The sequence below is a fragment of the Grampus griseus genome, assembly GCF_964374135.1.
Source record: "Grampus griseus genome assembly, chromosome: 10".
Lineage (NCBI taxonomy): Eukaryota > Metazoa > Chordata > Mammalia > Artiodactyla > Delphinidae > Grampus > Grampus griseus.
Window position 1 is genome coordinate 101602485 of NC_139004.1, and position 16285 is coordinate 101618769.

Consider the following 16285-nt stretch of genomic DNA (forward strand, 5'->3'; position numbering starts at 1 on the left):
CCATCCCACTCACCCAGGCCCGCGTGGCCTCGGGTGCGCTCCCCAGCCCCTCCCTCCGCCCCGTAGGGACGGGGGCCGCGGGTGGGAGCCCGGGCCCCTCAGTTCCAGCGCTCAGGGCCCGCCGAGGCCCAGGAAGGGGCCCGAGGCCTCGGCCCTCGCCCCGCCCCCTCCCTCCTCCCTCCCGCGCTTATCACCTGCCGGCCGGGCGCGCGCGGCCGGGGACGGAGCGCACGAGGGGAGCGCGCGCGCGTGCGCGCGCGACCGGGCTCCGGGTCCCGGGAGGTGAAGAGCGGCGAGGATGGTGACGCGGGGCCGGCGGCTGTGGCCGCTTCTGCTCGCGCTCTCGGGGCTGCTGGCGCTGGGCCCCAGCGCGCCGGCGGCCAAGCTCAACATCCCCAAGGTGCTGCTGCCCTTCACGCGGGCCACGCGCGTGAACTTCACGCTGGAGGCCTCGGAGGGCTGCTACCGCTGGTGAGGCGCGGTCAGGCGTGGGGCCGGGTCGGGAGGCAGGCCTCGGGCGCGGGCGGCCAGGCGGGCGCGCTGCAGGTGCGCGGGCGCGGGGAGGAGGCCGCGGCCTCGGGCGGGTCTGGCGGGGCCTGCGGCGCGCGGCCTTCGGGCCCGGCCGGCGCCAGGAGGCCGGGAGCCGCGCGCCCCCAGCAGGCCCGCGCAGCAGGTGCGCCGGCGCGCGCTCCCGGGCGCCGGCTTGGCGGCCGGGCGGCCACTGGCCTGGCGGCTGGTCGCGCGTGATCCGGCGGCGTGCGCGTGGGTCGCCCCTACTGCGCATGGCGGCGCCGAGGCCTCCGCGCTCTCTGGCGGGAGGGGGCCCGCCCGGGAGGTGGTGCGGATGGGAGCCCTGCTGTCGGCGGGACTCAAGGAGGGCGTGCGGCGGGCGCGGCGAAGGGCCAGCGAAGCCCTGCCCGCCCCGGGGCTTCCGGAGGGACCTCCTGCCGGAGGGAGAGGGTCGCACTGGCGCAGCTGGTCCCGGGATGCGCGTCCACGTGGTCGCACGCCTTTCTCGTCCAGGCTCCGGGAGAGGTGGTCAGGGCCCTGCAGAGAGACCTAGGCTGGGGACGCCGCTTTCCGGAGTTTGGTGACCGGGACTCATCCCTGGCGCCGGACTGGTGTGGGAATTGGGCTTGTGGAGAAGTGGGGAAGGTGTGTGTGGGAGTCGAATCAGTCGTTCAGCGTCTTTGGGAGGAACGGAAACCTTTGATGAAAGGTCTTTCGGAGAAAACCCTAGGTGTTTAACAGATGATGCACCTGTTTTACAGATGAGAGATGCAAGGGAATGGTTGGTGGTTCACCCCAGGTTGCCCACAGAGCAGGGTTGCCTTGATCCCTAGCTTCCTGGGGGGACGCAGGAGTTCTGCACCTTTTGTGGGGGATGTGATCTGGGAACCCCAGGAACTAATGAAACTAGAGGTCCGCCCCACCTCACGGTAGCTGGGTGATGTGGTCCAGCCCTTCCATCCTTCAGATGGAGGAGCAGCAGCCTGAAGCGGCCTCTGGGTTCCACTCCGAGCAGGTTCATTCCTAGCAGGGTGCAGGCGGTGCTGGGTGTGACCAAGGCCCTACCACACCTCCCCGCCACCTTGCTGGAGATGAAAAGGAGGGGGTGATCCCCACGCGCTACGCCCTTGCTCCTCCCTTTGGTTCCCTGTTTCAAGGCTAGACAGTGTAACAGGGTGTGATCACAGTACAGAGAGTCCAACGTGTGTTAAGTCTGTTGGGATAGTCATCCATGCACATCCGCGAGCCTGGTGCCGGAGCTCAGACTACCTTCTAGCTTATGTGCATTACTAGTACCTATTTGTGTTCTGAAGGTCACCTCCTGAAATAAGGACACGCCACATCAGACAAATGCATTTTGGGTTTAGTGCCCGCCTCCTCTGGAGGGTCGTATTTCTGGCTTGATATCACATCTTCTCTTTAACTTTTCTTCATCCCTGTCCAGGGCCCTGTCTGGTGTGGGGAGGTCACCTGTTAGTCCACACTTTGCAGGTGACCGTGCTCATTCTCTGGTTGAAGTTGTTCTCTTGATATGGGGGGCAAGAAAGAGGAAGCTGGCTATTAAAAGCAGCTGGCTTCAAATGAATCCGTTTCGGTGTATTTGTATGCTGCTTCCTCTGAGATTCTAGAGCTGTGTTTTTCGTTTCTGAAGTAACAACTTTTTTTTTTTTCTGCCTGCATTTTCTTTTCCTAGAAGAGCTGGTGGATTTTAATTTACTTGTATAGTTTCTGAGGAGGAAGGGAAAAAAACATCCCTAATCACTGATGCATCAGAGGGTTGCTAAGTATCTTATAACTTGTTTTGAATCTGACCCATAGCTTTTATTGCAAATGTGTAACTGCTTACCTTAAGTGTCTTGGAGGTGTTTGGTGGTTGTGATTTTCCCCTTAACTTCACAGGAAAAGCTTCTGTCAGTCAAGCGTTGGAAATGTTTCCCTTATTTTAGTGTGTGCTTCCTAGTTCAGTCAGGTATTGCTTTAGTGTTTGAAGAGTCCCCTCTGGAGTTTTACGAGTGGGCCTAAAGGCAAGCTTTCTATCTACATTCATCTATACCTGGGAGGAAAACAGCCTCTTCACCTAGGGAGTTCATTGTGCAGTCTGTGAGGTGAAGAACAGAGGAAATGAAAACCTTCCTGGACCTTGGGGGAATTTTTGCTCATCCTTGGACTTTTCGGCCAAGCTCCCACTTTACTGGAACCACTGCGTGCCTGAGCCCCAGGGGCTTTAAGTCTGCTTTTCCTGTTTCTTGATTTTATAGCATCAAATCATCAGGCAATTTTAAGGTCAGGGGAACTGTAGAGAGCATCAGGTTAAAACTGTTCACGTTTCAGTCGGAACCTCAGAGAGGGCAGTGCTCTGGGGGACACGTATACGTAGTGGTCTTGAGTTTGGGACCGTGCCCCCGTACCACCTCTTTCAGGGGTTTGCAGCCTCTGGCGAATTGGCCAGACCTGATTGAACCCTTCCAGTCACAACGAGGGATTGCTGGTTATGTGGCAAACTCCTGATTCTTTTTTGCTATTTCATGTTATTGAAAGGGCTCCAAAGCATCTTTCATTAGCTTCTTTTTAAGGCATCCTTTATATAAATGACACGAGAGAGAAAGTTGGGAAAAGGGAGAAAAAGAGAAGTATCCCATAATCCTTTTTTTTTTTTTTTTTTTTTTTTGGCCGAGTGGCATGTGGGATCTTAGTTCCCCGACCAGGGATCACACCCACGCCCCCTGCACTGGAAGCGCAGAATCTTGACCACTGGACCACCACGGAAGTCTCCCATAATCCTTTGACTGTAACACAGTCAGTCACCATTTTGTTTTCCTTTTGATCACTTATTCCACTCCCCCACCACCACGAAGCTCAAACCTGGTATTCAGGTCACTTGGGAACTTCCTTCTCTACCAACCACCAGCAAGTGTTAAAGCCCAGCTGTTTTTCTGTGTTGCTTCATGATCTTAAGTTTTCAGTGCCTGAGCACCATGCTGCTGGGTAGAGGTTCCATCCTGCTTCCGTGGGTGGTTTTCTTCCTGCTTCCCTTGTGGGTCCCCCCCCCCAACCAAGCCTGCTCTGCCCCTTGACGTGGCTTCCGCCCTGCAGGCCCTGCCTCTGTCATGGGGGACAGGGAAGGGTGGACCTGCAGGTGGGTGGAGGGAGGGCTGTGTCTTCCTCTGCCCCCACTCACTGCTTCTTTGCACAACCGTCACTTCTCCTTTTTCCACTGTAGCTTTCTGGCCTGACCCTCCCTGTCCCCGGGTTCCCCTGTCCCATTAGACACCCTCAAGATAAAAAATTAATTTCTGGTGCCAACATGTTGTTTCCATTTTTTCTTTTTAAAAAAAATTTGGTAAAATATACATATCATAAAATTAACCATTTTTAAGTGTCCAGTTCAGTGGCATCAAGACATTCACACTGTTATATAACCATTACCACCATCATCTCCAGAACTTTTTCAGCTTCCCAAACTAAAACTCTGTCCCCATTAAATGCTAATAACCCCTCCCCGTCCCCCGGCCCCTACAACCACCTTCTGCTTTTCCTAATACCCTGTAATATCTGCCTGTTTCTTTTTTGGGGGTGACAGTGTCCCCCACCCCCCCCAAATGCAGTAACATTGTTTCGATTCTTGTTTGTTTTTATCGTTACCTCGGATGGATCGCAAATGGTATAGGCTTTCTGTTTGCATTAGTGATATAAAGTTTCCTTTTAAAGTATTGTTTCAGGACTTCCCTGGCCGGTCAGTGGTTAAGACGGGGCACTTCCACTGCACGGGGCGCAGGTTCAATCCCGGGGAACCAAGATGCCACATGCCGTGGGGCACGGCCAATAAATAAATAAAGTACGTTTTCATTAAGGAAGAATCAATTTAAAAGAAAAATGTAAGGGACTTCCCTGGTGGTCCAGTGGTTGTGGCTTCACCTTCCAATGCAGGGGGTGCGGGTTTGATCCCTGGTCAGGGAGCTGGGATCCCACATGCCTCGCAGCCAAAAAACCCAAACGGAAAACAGAAAACAGCAGTGTGGTAACAAATTCAGTAAAGACTTTAAAAAGGTCCACATAAAAAAAGTCTTAAAAAAATTAAAAAAACAAATAAAAGAAAAAAGTAAGAAAAAGATACGAAGGTTACTTGGATGTAACCGGATGGGGGGCCGGGAAGGGCGGAAGGTGCAGGTGTCCAGGCAGCTGCCCTGGTGGGTGGCCAGAGACCCAAGTCCAGAGGCAGGGACTTTGAATGTTGCAGGTGGGGATGGCAGAGGGAACCAAATAGCAGAACCAGTTTTTCCGCTAATTCCTTTGCATACTTTGCATGTTATTCCCCACTCACCGGCAGAACCACATTCAAAACCAGGTCACAGACTCAGCTCAGTCCTGGGATGCACGGGAAGTGTGCCAGACCTTCTCATCAATGGCTGTTTTACCCAGGTTCAGTAGCAGTTAAGGGAAGTTGATGACACATTAAGAAGCAGTATTAAGGCTGCATGTGGCGTAGGGGGTGATTGAGGAGATGGAGCCATTTTTCACTGAGGTCTGGCGGCCTGGGCCCTCCCATGGGCAGCCCCAGGTAGGTGGAGGCCATTAGCTCTGTTTTGAACAATCTGGGTGCATTCACCACAAGGCGGGAGGTGGTGTCTGGACCAGGAGTCTAGAGCCAGGCCCGGCTGAGGTGTTTTCCAGGAATGTAACCCTGGGCAGGTTACTTCACATCCGTGCAGGGGTTTCCTTGTGTATCAAATGGGGGGTTTCAATAGGGCTGTTGGGAGGCAAATAAAACACTTGTGATATGTTTTATTTCGAGCCTGACACATAGTGAGCACATAATAAATGACAATTTTTTTTCTTTTTAAAAAAATATAGTACCAGTAGTTTGAATGAAATAAGGCCACAAGTCTTGAAGAATTCAGTCAGGGGATTTCATTTGTCTCAACTCTCCTGACTTTCCTGCATGTGACAGGAAGCTCAAACCAAAATAGTTTAAATAAAGCAGGGATGTTGTTTTGGCAGATTTTGTTTCAGGCCGCACACAGGGCTCAGTGATGTCAGCAGGACCTGGTCTCGGGCCTCAGCCGGGTGCCCCCTGGGGTAGCAAGAGGACGGGTCCAGCCCTGCAGCCCTTGTCAAGCCTTTCACGCCGGGTCTGAACACCTCCATCCAGGGGGATGCACAGCCGATCGGCCCGGCCCCAGCCACCTGCCTCCCAGGGTCCAAGGAGCATGGGTGCCCTGGAGCCTCATGGTCTGAGGGTGGAGGGGAGCAGCACCCCCAGAAAAGCTGGGTGCTGTTACTGAGGAGGGGGAATGGAGTCTGGGCAGCCAAAACCCAACACGGGTCCCCTGCAGGAATGACACTCATGTGTGCACGTTTGCCTTGCTTCCTGTTTGCCTTGCTTCCTGTTTGCCCAGCGTGTGTGTGTGGGGGGGGGGGGGGGCGGGGCAGTATATATACCCTGGGTTTGCTCACCTGGGGCCCTTGTCGGGAGCTGCTGTGATCTGGGAGGGGGTCTCGCTGGGATGTGGGTGAGCAATTCGAGAGGAGAGGAAGCAACATGCCCACCAGAACTGAACCGCAGGCTCCCCACCTCCTGTGCAGGACTTGGGGAAGGGTTCTCAGGCATAGAGAGCCCTTGGTGCCTCTCGGTCCACTTAGGACATTTGGTAAAATTAAGTTTATAATTACAGACCTTCTCATAAAGAAAACTCCAGGGCTTCCCTGGTGGCGCAGTGGTTGAGAGTCCGCCTGCCGATGCAGGGGACACGGGTTCGTGCCCCAGTCCGGGAGGATCCCACATGCCACGGAGCGGCTGGGCCCGTGAGCCATGGCCGCTGAGCCTGTGCGTCCGGAGCCTGTGCTCCGCGACGGGAGAGGCCACAACACTGAGAGGCCCGCGTACCGCAAAAAAAAAAAAGAAAACTCCAAGCCCAGGTGGCCTCACTTGTAATTTCTATGAAACGTTTAAGGAGGAAATAGTACAAATCCTTCATAAACTCTTTCAGGAAAGGCAGGAAGAACAATCATTTCCTAGCTCCTTTTTATGAGGCCAACATTACACTGATTGCAAACCAGCCTCAAACATTATAAGCAAAAGAAATTCACAGACGCAGAGTACAAAATTCCTTAACAAAATAGCAGCACATCAAATCCAGAAACATAAAAAGGGTGTTGTGTTATGACCAACTGGAGTGGATCTCAGGAATGCAGGGTTGGTTTAACACAAACCAATCAATGTAATTGCTTGAGCAACAATAAACAATTCTTGTATCAACAAAATGAAGAAGAAAAGCCATATAATGGTCTCAATAGGTGCAGAACATTCAACAGTCATTCATGATAGAAATTTGCAGCAAGTTCGGATTAGAAGAGAATCCATAACCTGATAAGGGGCATCTACAAAAACTTGCACCGGGGCTTCCCTGGTGGCGCAGTGGTTGAGAGTCCGCCTGCCGATGCAGGGGACGCGGGTTCGTGCCCCGGCCTGGGAGGATCCCACGTGCCATGGAGCAGCTGGGCCCGTGAGCCATGGCCGCTGAGCTTGCGCGTCCGGAGCCTGTGCTCTGCAACGGGAGAGGCCACAACAGTGAGAGGTCCGCGTACCGCAAAAAACAAACAAACAAACAAACTTGCACCAGAGTCTTATGCTGGGTGCAGTGAGGGCAAGAAATGAGCACGCACGGGCGCTGTCCTCAGGCTCAGTCTCCGAGGGGGTCAGACAAGGAGAAGGATCACACCAGCCATGGTCTCGGGGCCTTTGCCCTCGCCCATGCTTTTGCCCGAACGCCCTTCTCCCAGATATCCAGGGATCCTGTGTCTGCCCCTCCTCCTCACATGTCGCCTCTGAGGGAGGCTCCCTTCACCATCCGGTTGGAAACTACAGCCTTTCCCTCCCCTGCCTTCTATTTGTCCATAGCACTGTTGTCTGAGATCCCACCTCCACTCACTCATTTTGTCTATCCTTGTTCTCCTCCCACTAAAACGTAAACTCCGTGAAGGTGGGGATTAATGTGTATTTTGTACCTCGTTGTGTCCCCGGCACCTAGAACGGTACCTGGAATACTGCACATCACCCAATGAATATGGATTCAATGAATGAATGAACGAATGGGTGCATTAGGGACCCCAAGAAGGACCAGCTGTGAGAGCTGAGTGGAGGTTGAGCAGGGTCAGGGATGGGTCCGTGGAAGAGTTACCATTTCCCATGAGCCCTCAAGGCCGGGCCGCACAGGAGCTGGTGGGAGGGACGCGAGAAGTGGAGGGGTCAGCATCAGTGGAGGGATGGGGGGACGCTGGGGGAGGGAGAACTTCAGAGCAGAGGTTAGACTTGAAGTCAGAAGCTTCAGGCTCTTGGCAGTGGTGAACCCTACTTCGGGCCTGAATCTTTGCCTGTGGCTCTGAGGATGTCTGCGGTTGGGGGTAGGGCCCCACCAGCAGGGATCAGGGTCAGGCTTCATTCAGGGAAGGGGATGGACAGGTCACACATGAACGATCACAATCTAGAAGGGCCCATGTTTTCTTACTTTCTTTAAAAAGCAAAGGTCTGTGGTCAGAATCTCGCCAAACACCTCAGGGCCCGAAGCCCTTCATTTAGGCACCTCCTGCTGGTGCCTGAGTTGGAGAGCTTACTATGTGCGACGCCCTGCAGTAAGAGCTTTACATCTGTCATCCTATCTAATCCGCCCCAACCCTTTGCAGCAGGTACCACTTTTATTGCCGTTGTACAGCTGAGGAAACAGGCACAGAGAATTGAGGTGGAATTGTTTGCTCAATGTCACACAGCTGGCGAGTGGCAGCACCCTGCTGCCCTAGGCGTTCACCTTCTCAACAGAGAGTGAGGCCATGTCACCATCACTGCCTGCACCAGGGACCCGGGGAGGCCCCTGAAGCTCCTCCCGTGGGCCTTAAGGCGAGTCCATGCGTGGGGAGGGTGGGCAGGCGTGCTGACCACCAGCTGAGATGCACAGAACGACCAGGTGGGCAAGCTGGAGCAGCTCTCATCCGTTCTGAGCAGCGGCCGTTCGTTTAAACTGGAGACAGAGGAAGGCTCTTCCGGCAGAAAAGCCATTGAGCCCGGACCTGCTTCCTTGGCAGAACGTGATGCTGTGTCCAAGTGACCTGGCCTTCGGAGCTGGCTTCTGGGTGGGCCTCTCAGCTGTCAGCTCTGTGCAGACCCCGCCTTCTCTGAGCCCTGCTCCCTGGACCCGTCCTGCCGCCTGGGCCATGAGCCCAGAGCCCGCGAGGGTTAGGCTGAGGGAGCTGGCGCGGCCCACGTGCCTTCTCCCCCCTTCCCTCCGTGCCTCATGTGGGTCCTCCCCAACCAGTGTGGGGACAGACTGGTTCTGAGAGCTCCAGCTATCAGTGTGAGAGGCCGCTCTGTCCTTGTTTTATAGAAACACTGGAAAATGGCGGCTGATGGGCAGCCCCGCCCCTCACAGCTGTCCTGGAAACGCCACTGTCAGAGTGCTGCCTTTTTAGTGTACCACGTATACGAAAACTTACTGTTTGCTTCAAAATGACCCCGTTTTTGAACATCAGACATCCTCTTCAGTATTAACATGTAGGAGCTCATAAGTTTGATACATTTGTTTTTCCTGAAACAATTAAAAATGAATGTGTAGTAATTAAATGACATAAAGAGTCAATTTAAAGACAGTTCATCGGTGCCTCACTGCTCTCTGGTGTTGTGTGCTCCGTACCCTGGGGGAAGCACTCGTGTGGTGGGAGGATTGTCTGATCTGGAGTCACACAGACCTGGCTCTGATCACTGGCCCCGCCACGTACAGCTGTGTGGCTTTGCGGAATTACTCAACCTCTCTGAGCCTCGGTTTGGTTTTCCCATATAGGCCTCCTGGAGGGTTAAGTAATCTGATGGACAGAAGTATTTGGCTCTGGGCTTAACACATGGTAGATAGTTTCTTTCGTTATCTTATTTGCTCTCCCTGTATTGGTCAGGGTTCTCCAGAGAAACAATATGTGTGTGTGTGTGTGTGTGTGTGTGTGTGTGTGTATACACGCCTCTGAAGGCTTTCAGGCAGGAGGAACTCCCTCTCATTTGCAGATGAGTCAGCCTTTTTGTTCTATTCAGGCCTCAACTGATTGGGTGAGGCCCACCGACACTGGGGAAGGCAATCTCCTTTACCCAGTCTGCTGGTTTAAATGTTAACCTCATCCCAAAACACCCTCAGACACACCCAGAATAATGTCTGACCAAGTAGCTGGGCACCTCATGGCCTGGCCAGGTTGACACGTAAAATTAACCACCACACTCCCCCAGCACACTTCTGTATTTTAATAACAGTCTCTGGGTGTCTCTGCGTTCGCCAGACGGGACCTGCTTCTGCCTCTCATCCCCTCTCATGTCCGGCGCTCTCTGCCTGCCTCGGGGTGCAGGGTGATTAACCATCGCTTCTGTGAAGAATGACCCATCCTCCCTCTGTGGCGAAGGTGTTTACCTGCCCTTCCGCCCACCTTCTCTGTAACCTCGGCCCCGTGCGCTGGGCCTTGTGCCTGTTGCCAAGGTTCCTGTCGGTGAGCTCTGGGTTTGTAGGGCCTGTTGGGGATGGAGGTGACCGTCTGGGAGGCTGCCGTGTGCCAGGTCCTGCCTAGAGGTCAGCAGGTACCTGGCCTCTCCTCCTCCCCAGGGACCGTAGGCGCTTTTCCCACCAATAGTTATTTCCAGTTCCTTGGAATAGTCCTGTCAGGTGACTGTTGAACATGGAGGTGTTTTCCAGTGTCCCGAGCAGTGACTCTCTGCCTGTGTGATATGTTCAGGGCTGGGGTGGGGGTGAGATGGGAGGGGAGGTCCTCGCCCTCGGGATGTCCTGCTCCTACTAGAGGGGCCTCGGCTGCCTGTCTCCTCTGGGTTTGAAGCTGGTGGAGCCTGGCCGCTCTGTCCTGCGAGTCTGGGACAGATCGGGAGGGGCTGCGGCTCTGGCTTCCGGTCCCAGCCCTGCCTCTCCAGTGGCTCCAGAGGGTGACTTCTCTTCTTCTCGCCGCAGGTCATCGACCCGGCCGGAGGTGGCCAGCATCGAGCCGCTGGGCCTGGACGAGCAGCAGTGCTCCCGGAAGGCAGTGGTGCAGGCCCGCCTGTCCCAGCCCGCCCGCCTCACAAGCATCATCTTCGCGGAGGACATCAGTAAGGCCTCCCAGTGCGCCGCGTGGCCCCTGGTGGGGATGGGGGCTGAGGGGCTGGAAACACCCCGCTGAGGCCTCGGGCCACAGGGACGGAAGAGCCCATGGCCACGCTTCCCCTTCTCTTGTTGGGTCTGAGGACGCCCATGGAGCTGGGGCGACACTGAGGAGGCAGCATGAACCCTGGTCCCTCCTGCCACAACCTTGTCCTGCTTGCCCTCCCGTGGAGGCTGGCTTTCATTTCTAAGTTATTAGTTGTTACCAAAATAACTCTTAATGGGCGTTGATTCAAAATGAAGAAAGTTGTGCAGTGTTTCACTTCCCCATATTTAATTTGCCATATTATGGTCGTAAGATGCTTAGAAAACAATGAATTTTCTGTCATGCTTTTCCCCCACCTAACATGGTATGAAAAGTTTCCCATTTTATTATAGAATTTTTTTAACATCTTTATTGGAGTATAATTGCTTTACAATGGTGTGTTAGTTTCTGCTTTATAACAAAGTGAATCAGTTATACATATACATATGTTCCCATATCTCTTGCGTCTCCCTCCCTCCCACCCTCCCTATCCCACCCCTCTAGGTGGTCACAAAGCACCGAGCTGATCTCCCTGTGCTATGCGGCTGCTTCCCACTAGCTATCTACCTTACGTTTGGTAGTGTACATATGTCCATGCCACTCCCTCGCTTTGTCACAGCTCACCCTTCCCCCTCCCCATATCCTCAAGTCCGTTCTCTAGTAGGTCTGTGTCTTTATTCCCGTCTTACCCCTAGGTTCTTCATGACATTTTTTTCCCTTAAATTCCATATATATGTGTTAGCATACGGTATTTGTCTTTCTCTTTCTGACTTACTTCGCTCTGTATTTTTAATGGCCGAAGAATATTCTTAACCAGAGGTTGTGCTGTAAGCATTCCCGTATGTGAGGCATTCAGATCGTTTTCAGATGTTTGTTTCAGTGTCAAATAGGAAAATAAATAGTTTCATTCGGGGAACAGTTTTGGGTTCCTTCAGGTTATTTCCTGCCAAGGATAGATTCGCAGCTTTACTGGGTCACAGCCTATGAATATTTTTAAGGTTTTTTGATAAATGGGGCTGAATGGCTTTCTCACAAAGTTAAGGGTGTACAAGTAGTTATATGGTGCCTGGAGAATGGTCGGAATGATTTCGTGTCACAAGCTGTTACTTTCTACATTAGAGGATTCTCCAGGTAATGCCATTTATGTGTCTTATTGATGGAGCAAGTAAGAAATCCGTGTAGACGTGCACACTCTTTTTTTATACTATAGTGTAGTTGATAGTCTTATGCAAAAATTGCAGTGTAAACACAGACACACACAAATGCACAAATTCCGGGTGTAATTGCTAATCTCAGGGTAGGGACAGGCGTTCAGAACAGCATCGTCCTTTTGGAGGCTAACTTATCATACCAGAACCCTTGTCGTTTAGCTCAGTGGTTACACTCTGAACAAAACTCGGAAGTCTAGGAAGAGTGTTTTGCACACAGCTTTAAACGCTGGCGCTCGCGGTGGAAAAGTACAAGATGGGCAGTGAAAGTGTCTGGAAGGCCGTTACTTCCTGGACGTCCGTGCTGACTCTCGGGCCTCGTGGAGGTCCTGAGGGTCGACTCGGTTCTTCCAGCCCTGTTTCTTGGGGGGGATTGTTGGTTTCCCTTGTCTTTCCCAAAGAATAAGACCACCCAACCTATGAGGCGCTGGAGGTGGGGTGGCCGCCCTCCGGCTGACCCTGTGTTCCCTCCCCTGCAGCCACCGGCCAGGTCCTGCGCTGCGACGCCATCGTGGACCTCATCCACGGCATTCAGATCGTCTCCACCACCCGCGAGCTCTACCTGGAGGACTCCCCGCTGGAGCTTAAGATCCAGGCCCTGGACTCGGAAGGTGAGGCCACTGGCCTGGCGGGCTCTGTTTCTTTCTCTCCTCGTGTGCGGCCCGCTCTCCCCCAAGGCGGGCTGCTCCGGCCAGTGGGGCAATGTGGAAGAGGTCAGGACCACCTCTAAGTGGACGCCAGGCCCGTGGTGGCAGCGAGGCCACGGCCACTTCTCCACAGGGCCTGGAGGCCAGCTCCGTGCCTGTGCACAGCTGGGAGGGGCTCACGGGGTCACTGCTGTGAACAACAGAGGCTCTGGGGTCTGGGGCTGGCTTCCTGATCCAGACTGCAGCCTGCGCGCGCGCGCGCGTGTGTGTGTGTGTGTGTGTGTGTAAGAGAGCACGTCTATGCTGCCAGCCCCACGTACCATCCTTCACTTCATAGCAGAACATTGGCTTGTTCTGGGCTGGGATTCTTTGTGGAAGGTCTGTTCTGCTGGTTGGCAGACTGTCTTGGCTGTAACCTGACCTCTTGGTCAAGGAGCAAAGGGAAAATTTGTAGGTTAAGGTTCTTGTTGAAGAAAGTAGGTCAGGCAAAAGGCATCTTCCAGATGAAGGATCTTCTAAAACTTCACGTCCAAGCCAGGACTCACCTTGTCTTTGAAATCTCCCCTGACCACTCTAGCCCCCCCTGCCCTGGCTTTTTCAAAACATTGTTATAGATCAGGGTTTCTCAGTCTAGGCAGGATTGGCATTTGGGGTAGATAATTCTTTGTGGTGGGGACTACCCAGTACATTTTAGGGTGTTTGGCAGCATCCCTGGCCTCTATGCACCGGATGCCAGTAGCACCCACTGAGTTGTGACAACCAGAAATCTCTCCAGCCATCGCCAAATGTCCCTTGGGGGCAGAATCAGTGTTTCGAAGCATCTGTCCGAGCCTTCCTTCCGCTCTGTATTCATTCATCAGATAAGCTGCCCAGCTTCTCTGAACTCCCCTCTGATCTGTGAAGCTGACATAATGATGCTTACCTGGTCACGAGGACCTGGTGAGTGAGTGTGAAGGGTCAGCCCCGCCTGGTGTGTGGTGGGTGCTCAGTGCACTGGGTGGCCATGGAGTGTGTTCTGCCTTCTGGGTCTGCCAGGTCCTGGGGTCCTGCTGTGGTGGGGCGGGCGCACTGGGCCTCTGCCCCTAGCGTCTCAGGCCAGGGGGTCCGCGGGTAGATCAGGCCCCACATGCGTCCCGGCAGGTGCGGTTTGTAATCACGTTGGGTGCAAAGTGTGAAGGGACCACTGGGTGGGAGAGCAACTCCAGGGGGCTTGGAGGTGGGGCGTGGAGGTCAGGGGTCAGAACAGTTTCTTAGAAGGCAGGATGTTTGACTGAGCCTCGAGGGATGTGGGGTCTGCCAGGCAGGGACCCCGTTTCATCCTTGAGACTGAAATTGGAGAGGCCAAGGGACACAGGATATAAAGGGGCCTTGTGTCAGGTGTGGGATTTGCGCCTGGTCTTGAGGCAGAGGGCGCCGAGGAGGAGTTTGTGCAGCGAGCTGATGGGAGCTCACCTGCCCGACACGGTGGCGGGGGTCATATGCCGCTCACTGGAGCCAGGCGTCTCTGGGCGCCTCACCTGTCCTGACTCGTTTCACTTCCAGGAGCGGAGACTGAGAGAGAACACACAGTGCACACACAGACACACACAGACCAGTCACACACACTTCCTAGTCCTTCGTTCGCAGCAGAGCCAGAATCTGAGCTCCGGCCTGGTTGGGTCCTGGGTTCACTCTCAGCCAGGAGTCAGCACGTGTTTTCCGTGATGGGCTGGGTAGGAATTGTTTTAGGCTTTGCCGGCCCGATCGTCTCTGCAGCAACCGCTCAGTTGCGTCAGCGTGGCTCTAAAACACTCACACAGTGTGGAATGAAGGGGCGTAGCTGTTCTAATAAAACTTTATTCACAAGAACTGGTGGGCGCTGGATCTGGCCCAAGGGCTGTGGAGTGCCAACCCCTGCTCTTAACCTCTCTGGTCTATTTCCTGTCTTGTCACTTAAAAAATAAAGTTTCGTTTATTTAAAAAATTTTTATTTTATATCGGAGTATAGTTGACTTACAATGCTGTGTTAGTTTCAGGTGTACAGCAGAGTGGTTCAGTTATACATGTATCTATTCTCTCTCAAATTCTTGCCCCATATGGGTTATTAGAGAGTATTGGGCAGAGTTCCCTGTGCTGTACAGCAGGTCCTTGCTGATTATCTATGTTATGTATAGTGTGTACACTATATATGTAGTGTGTACATGTGGTGTGTACATGTCATTCCCAAACTCCCAATCTATCCCTCCCCACGACCCAAGGTTTGTTTATTTTTATTGGGATTTATATACCATGAAATGTACCCATCTCAAGTGTACAGTTCAGTGGTTTGTTTTAAAAGTATATTCACAAAGTTGTACAGCCGTCACCACTGTCTAATTTTAGAACCTTTTCATCACTGCAAACTGCAACCCCATTAGCAGTCGGTTCTTGTGCTTTTCTCTTTCCGGCCCCTGGCAGCCACTCATCTACTGTCTGTGTGTATAGATTTGCCTCTTCTGGGGCTTTCATATGAATGAATCATACAGTGTGTGGTCTTTGGTGTCTGCCATCTTTCACTGAGCCTGTTGTCAAGGTTCACCCACGTTGTGTCCTGTGGCGGTGCTTTGTTCCTTTTCATGGCTGAGTGATGTCCCATTGTATGGATGGACCACATTTGTTTATCCCTCCGTCAGTTGGTGGACAGTTGGGTTGCTGCCCCCTTTGGGCTGTTGTGAGTAGTGCTGCTGTGAACATGGGTTCGAGTCTTTGTGTGGGCATAGGCTTTCACTTCCCCTGGGTCTACACCCAGGAGTGGAATTGCTGAGTCAAAGGGCAACTCTATATGTGCCTTTCTGAAGAACAGCCGGAGAGTGTTTCCACAGTGGCTGTGCTGTTTCACATCCCCACCAGTGATGCATGAGTGTTCCGGTTTCTCCAAATCCTCACCATCACTTGTTATTCTCCATCTTTTTTTTTTTTTTTTTAATAGTTTATTCATTTTTAAGTCACTTTGGTTTTTCCCCTTGGGCAGCTGGTGGATGTATCAGGAATGGAAGGTGGCTGCCTGGCCTTCCTGTGTGGGACAGGTGCCCCGTGGTCCTAGGGGATCACGTTTCACAGTCCTCCCACTCCTAAGGTTTTGGTGGTGCATGTGGCCAGTTCCGGGGGGAACCCTGGCTCACCCAGGCCTGCATACACTGGCCTTTCAGGAAGAGCCCAGGTCAAGGCCCACCTTTGTGGCACCAGGTGGTTCACTCCCTGCCTCCCCGTTCGCTGTGAGGGTGTCCCCACCCAGAAGCGCTTGGACTAGTTCCTTAGAAATCCCCTCTTCCTGTGTCCTGAGCCTGTATCCTCCCTACTGGTCAGTCTCCGTTGTAAAGATGAACTTGACCTTCATAACCTTGGAGGGCCCCCCAGTCTCAGAAGGGATGTACCTTATCTAGGTTGGTGCCTGTTTGGTTTTTAACCTGCTTGTGGCTCAGCAAACATTGTTAGGTGCCCAGCCCTAAGTGTAGTCTTTTACCCCACGAGGGTGGATGGTAATTATACATTAGCCCATTGTACAGACAAGGAAGCTGAGGCCTAGAGAGCTTCAGTGACTCACCCAGGGTCATGCAGCTCGTGGGCGGCAGAGCAGGGGCTGGAACTCTTGTCCACTAGGCCACACTGCCTGTCTCCAACTGCTGCATTTTTCCTGGGCACCGTGGTCTGCACCAGGGGCTGGGGTCTACTTTATTGGCCTGAGGCCATCTGCAGGGTTCCTGC

The 16285-nt window shown here is 53.4% G+C and overlaps 1 protein-coding gene across 1 annotated transcript in view; it reads left to right on the forward strand.

Annotated features, from left to right (window-relative positions):
* Nucleotides 1–298: 298 nt before the first annotated feature.
* The window catches only part of NUP210 (nucleoporin 210), a gene marked incomplete at its 5' end in the record, with an annotated part of 98567 nt that continues 82580 nt past the window's right edge, over nucleotides 299–16285 (forward strand). Inside the window, 3 exons of the mRNA XM_082662779.1 lie at nucleotides 299–471; nucleotides 10494–10630; nucleotides 12395–12526. Of these exons, the coding sequence (XP_082518905.1) occupies nucleotides 299–471; nucleotides 10494–10630; nucleotides 12395–12526 (442 nt within the window). The remainder of the gene's footprint in view (nucleotides 472–10493; nucleotides 10631–12394; nucleotides 12527–16285) is intronic.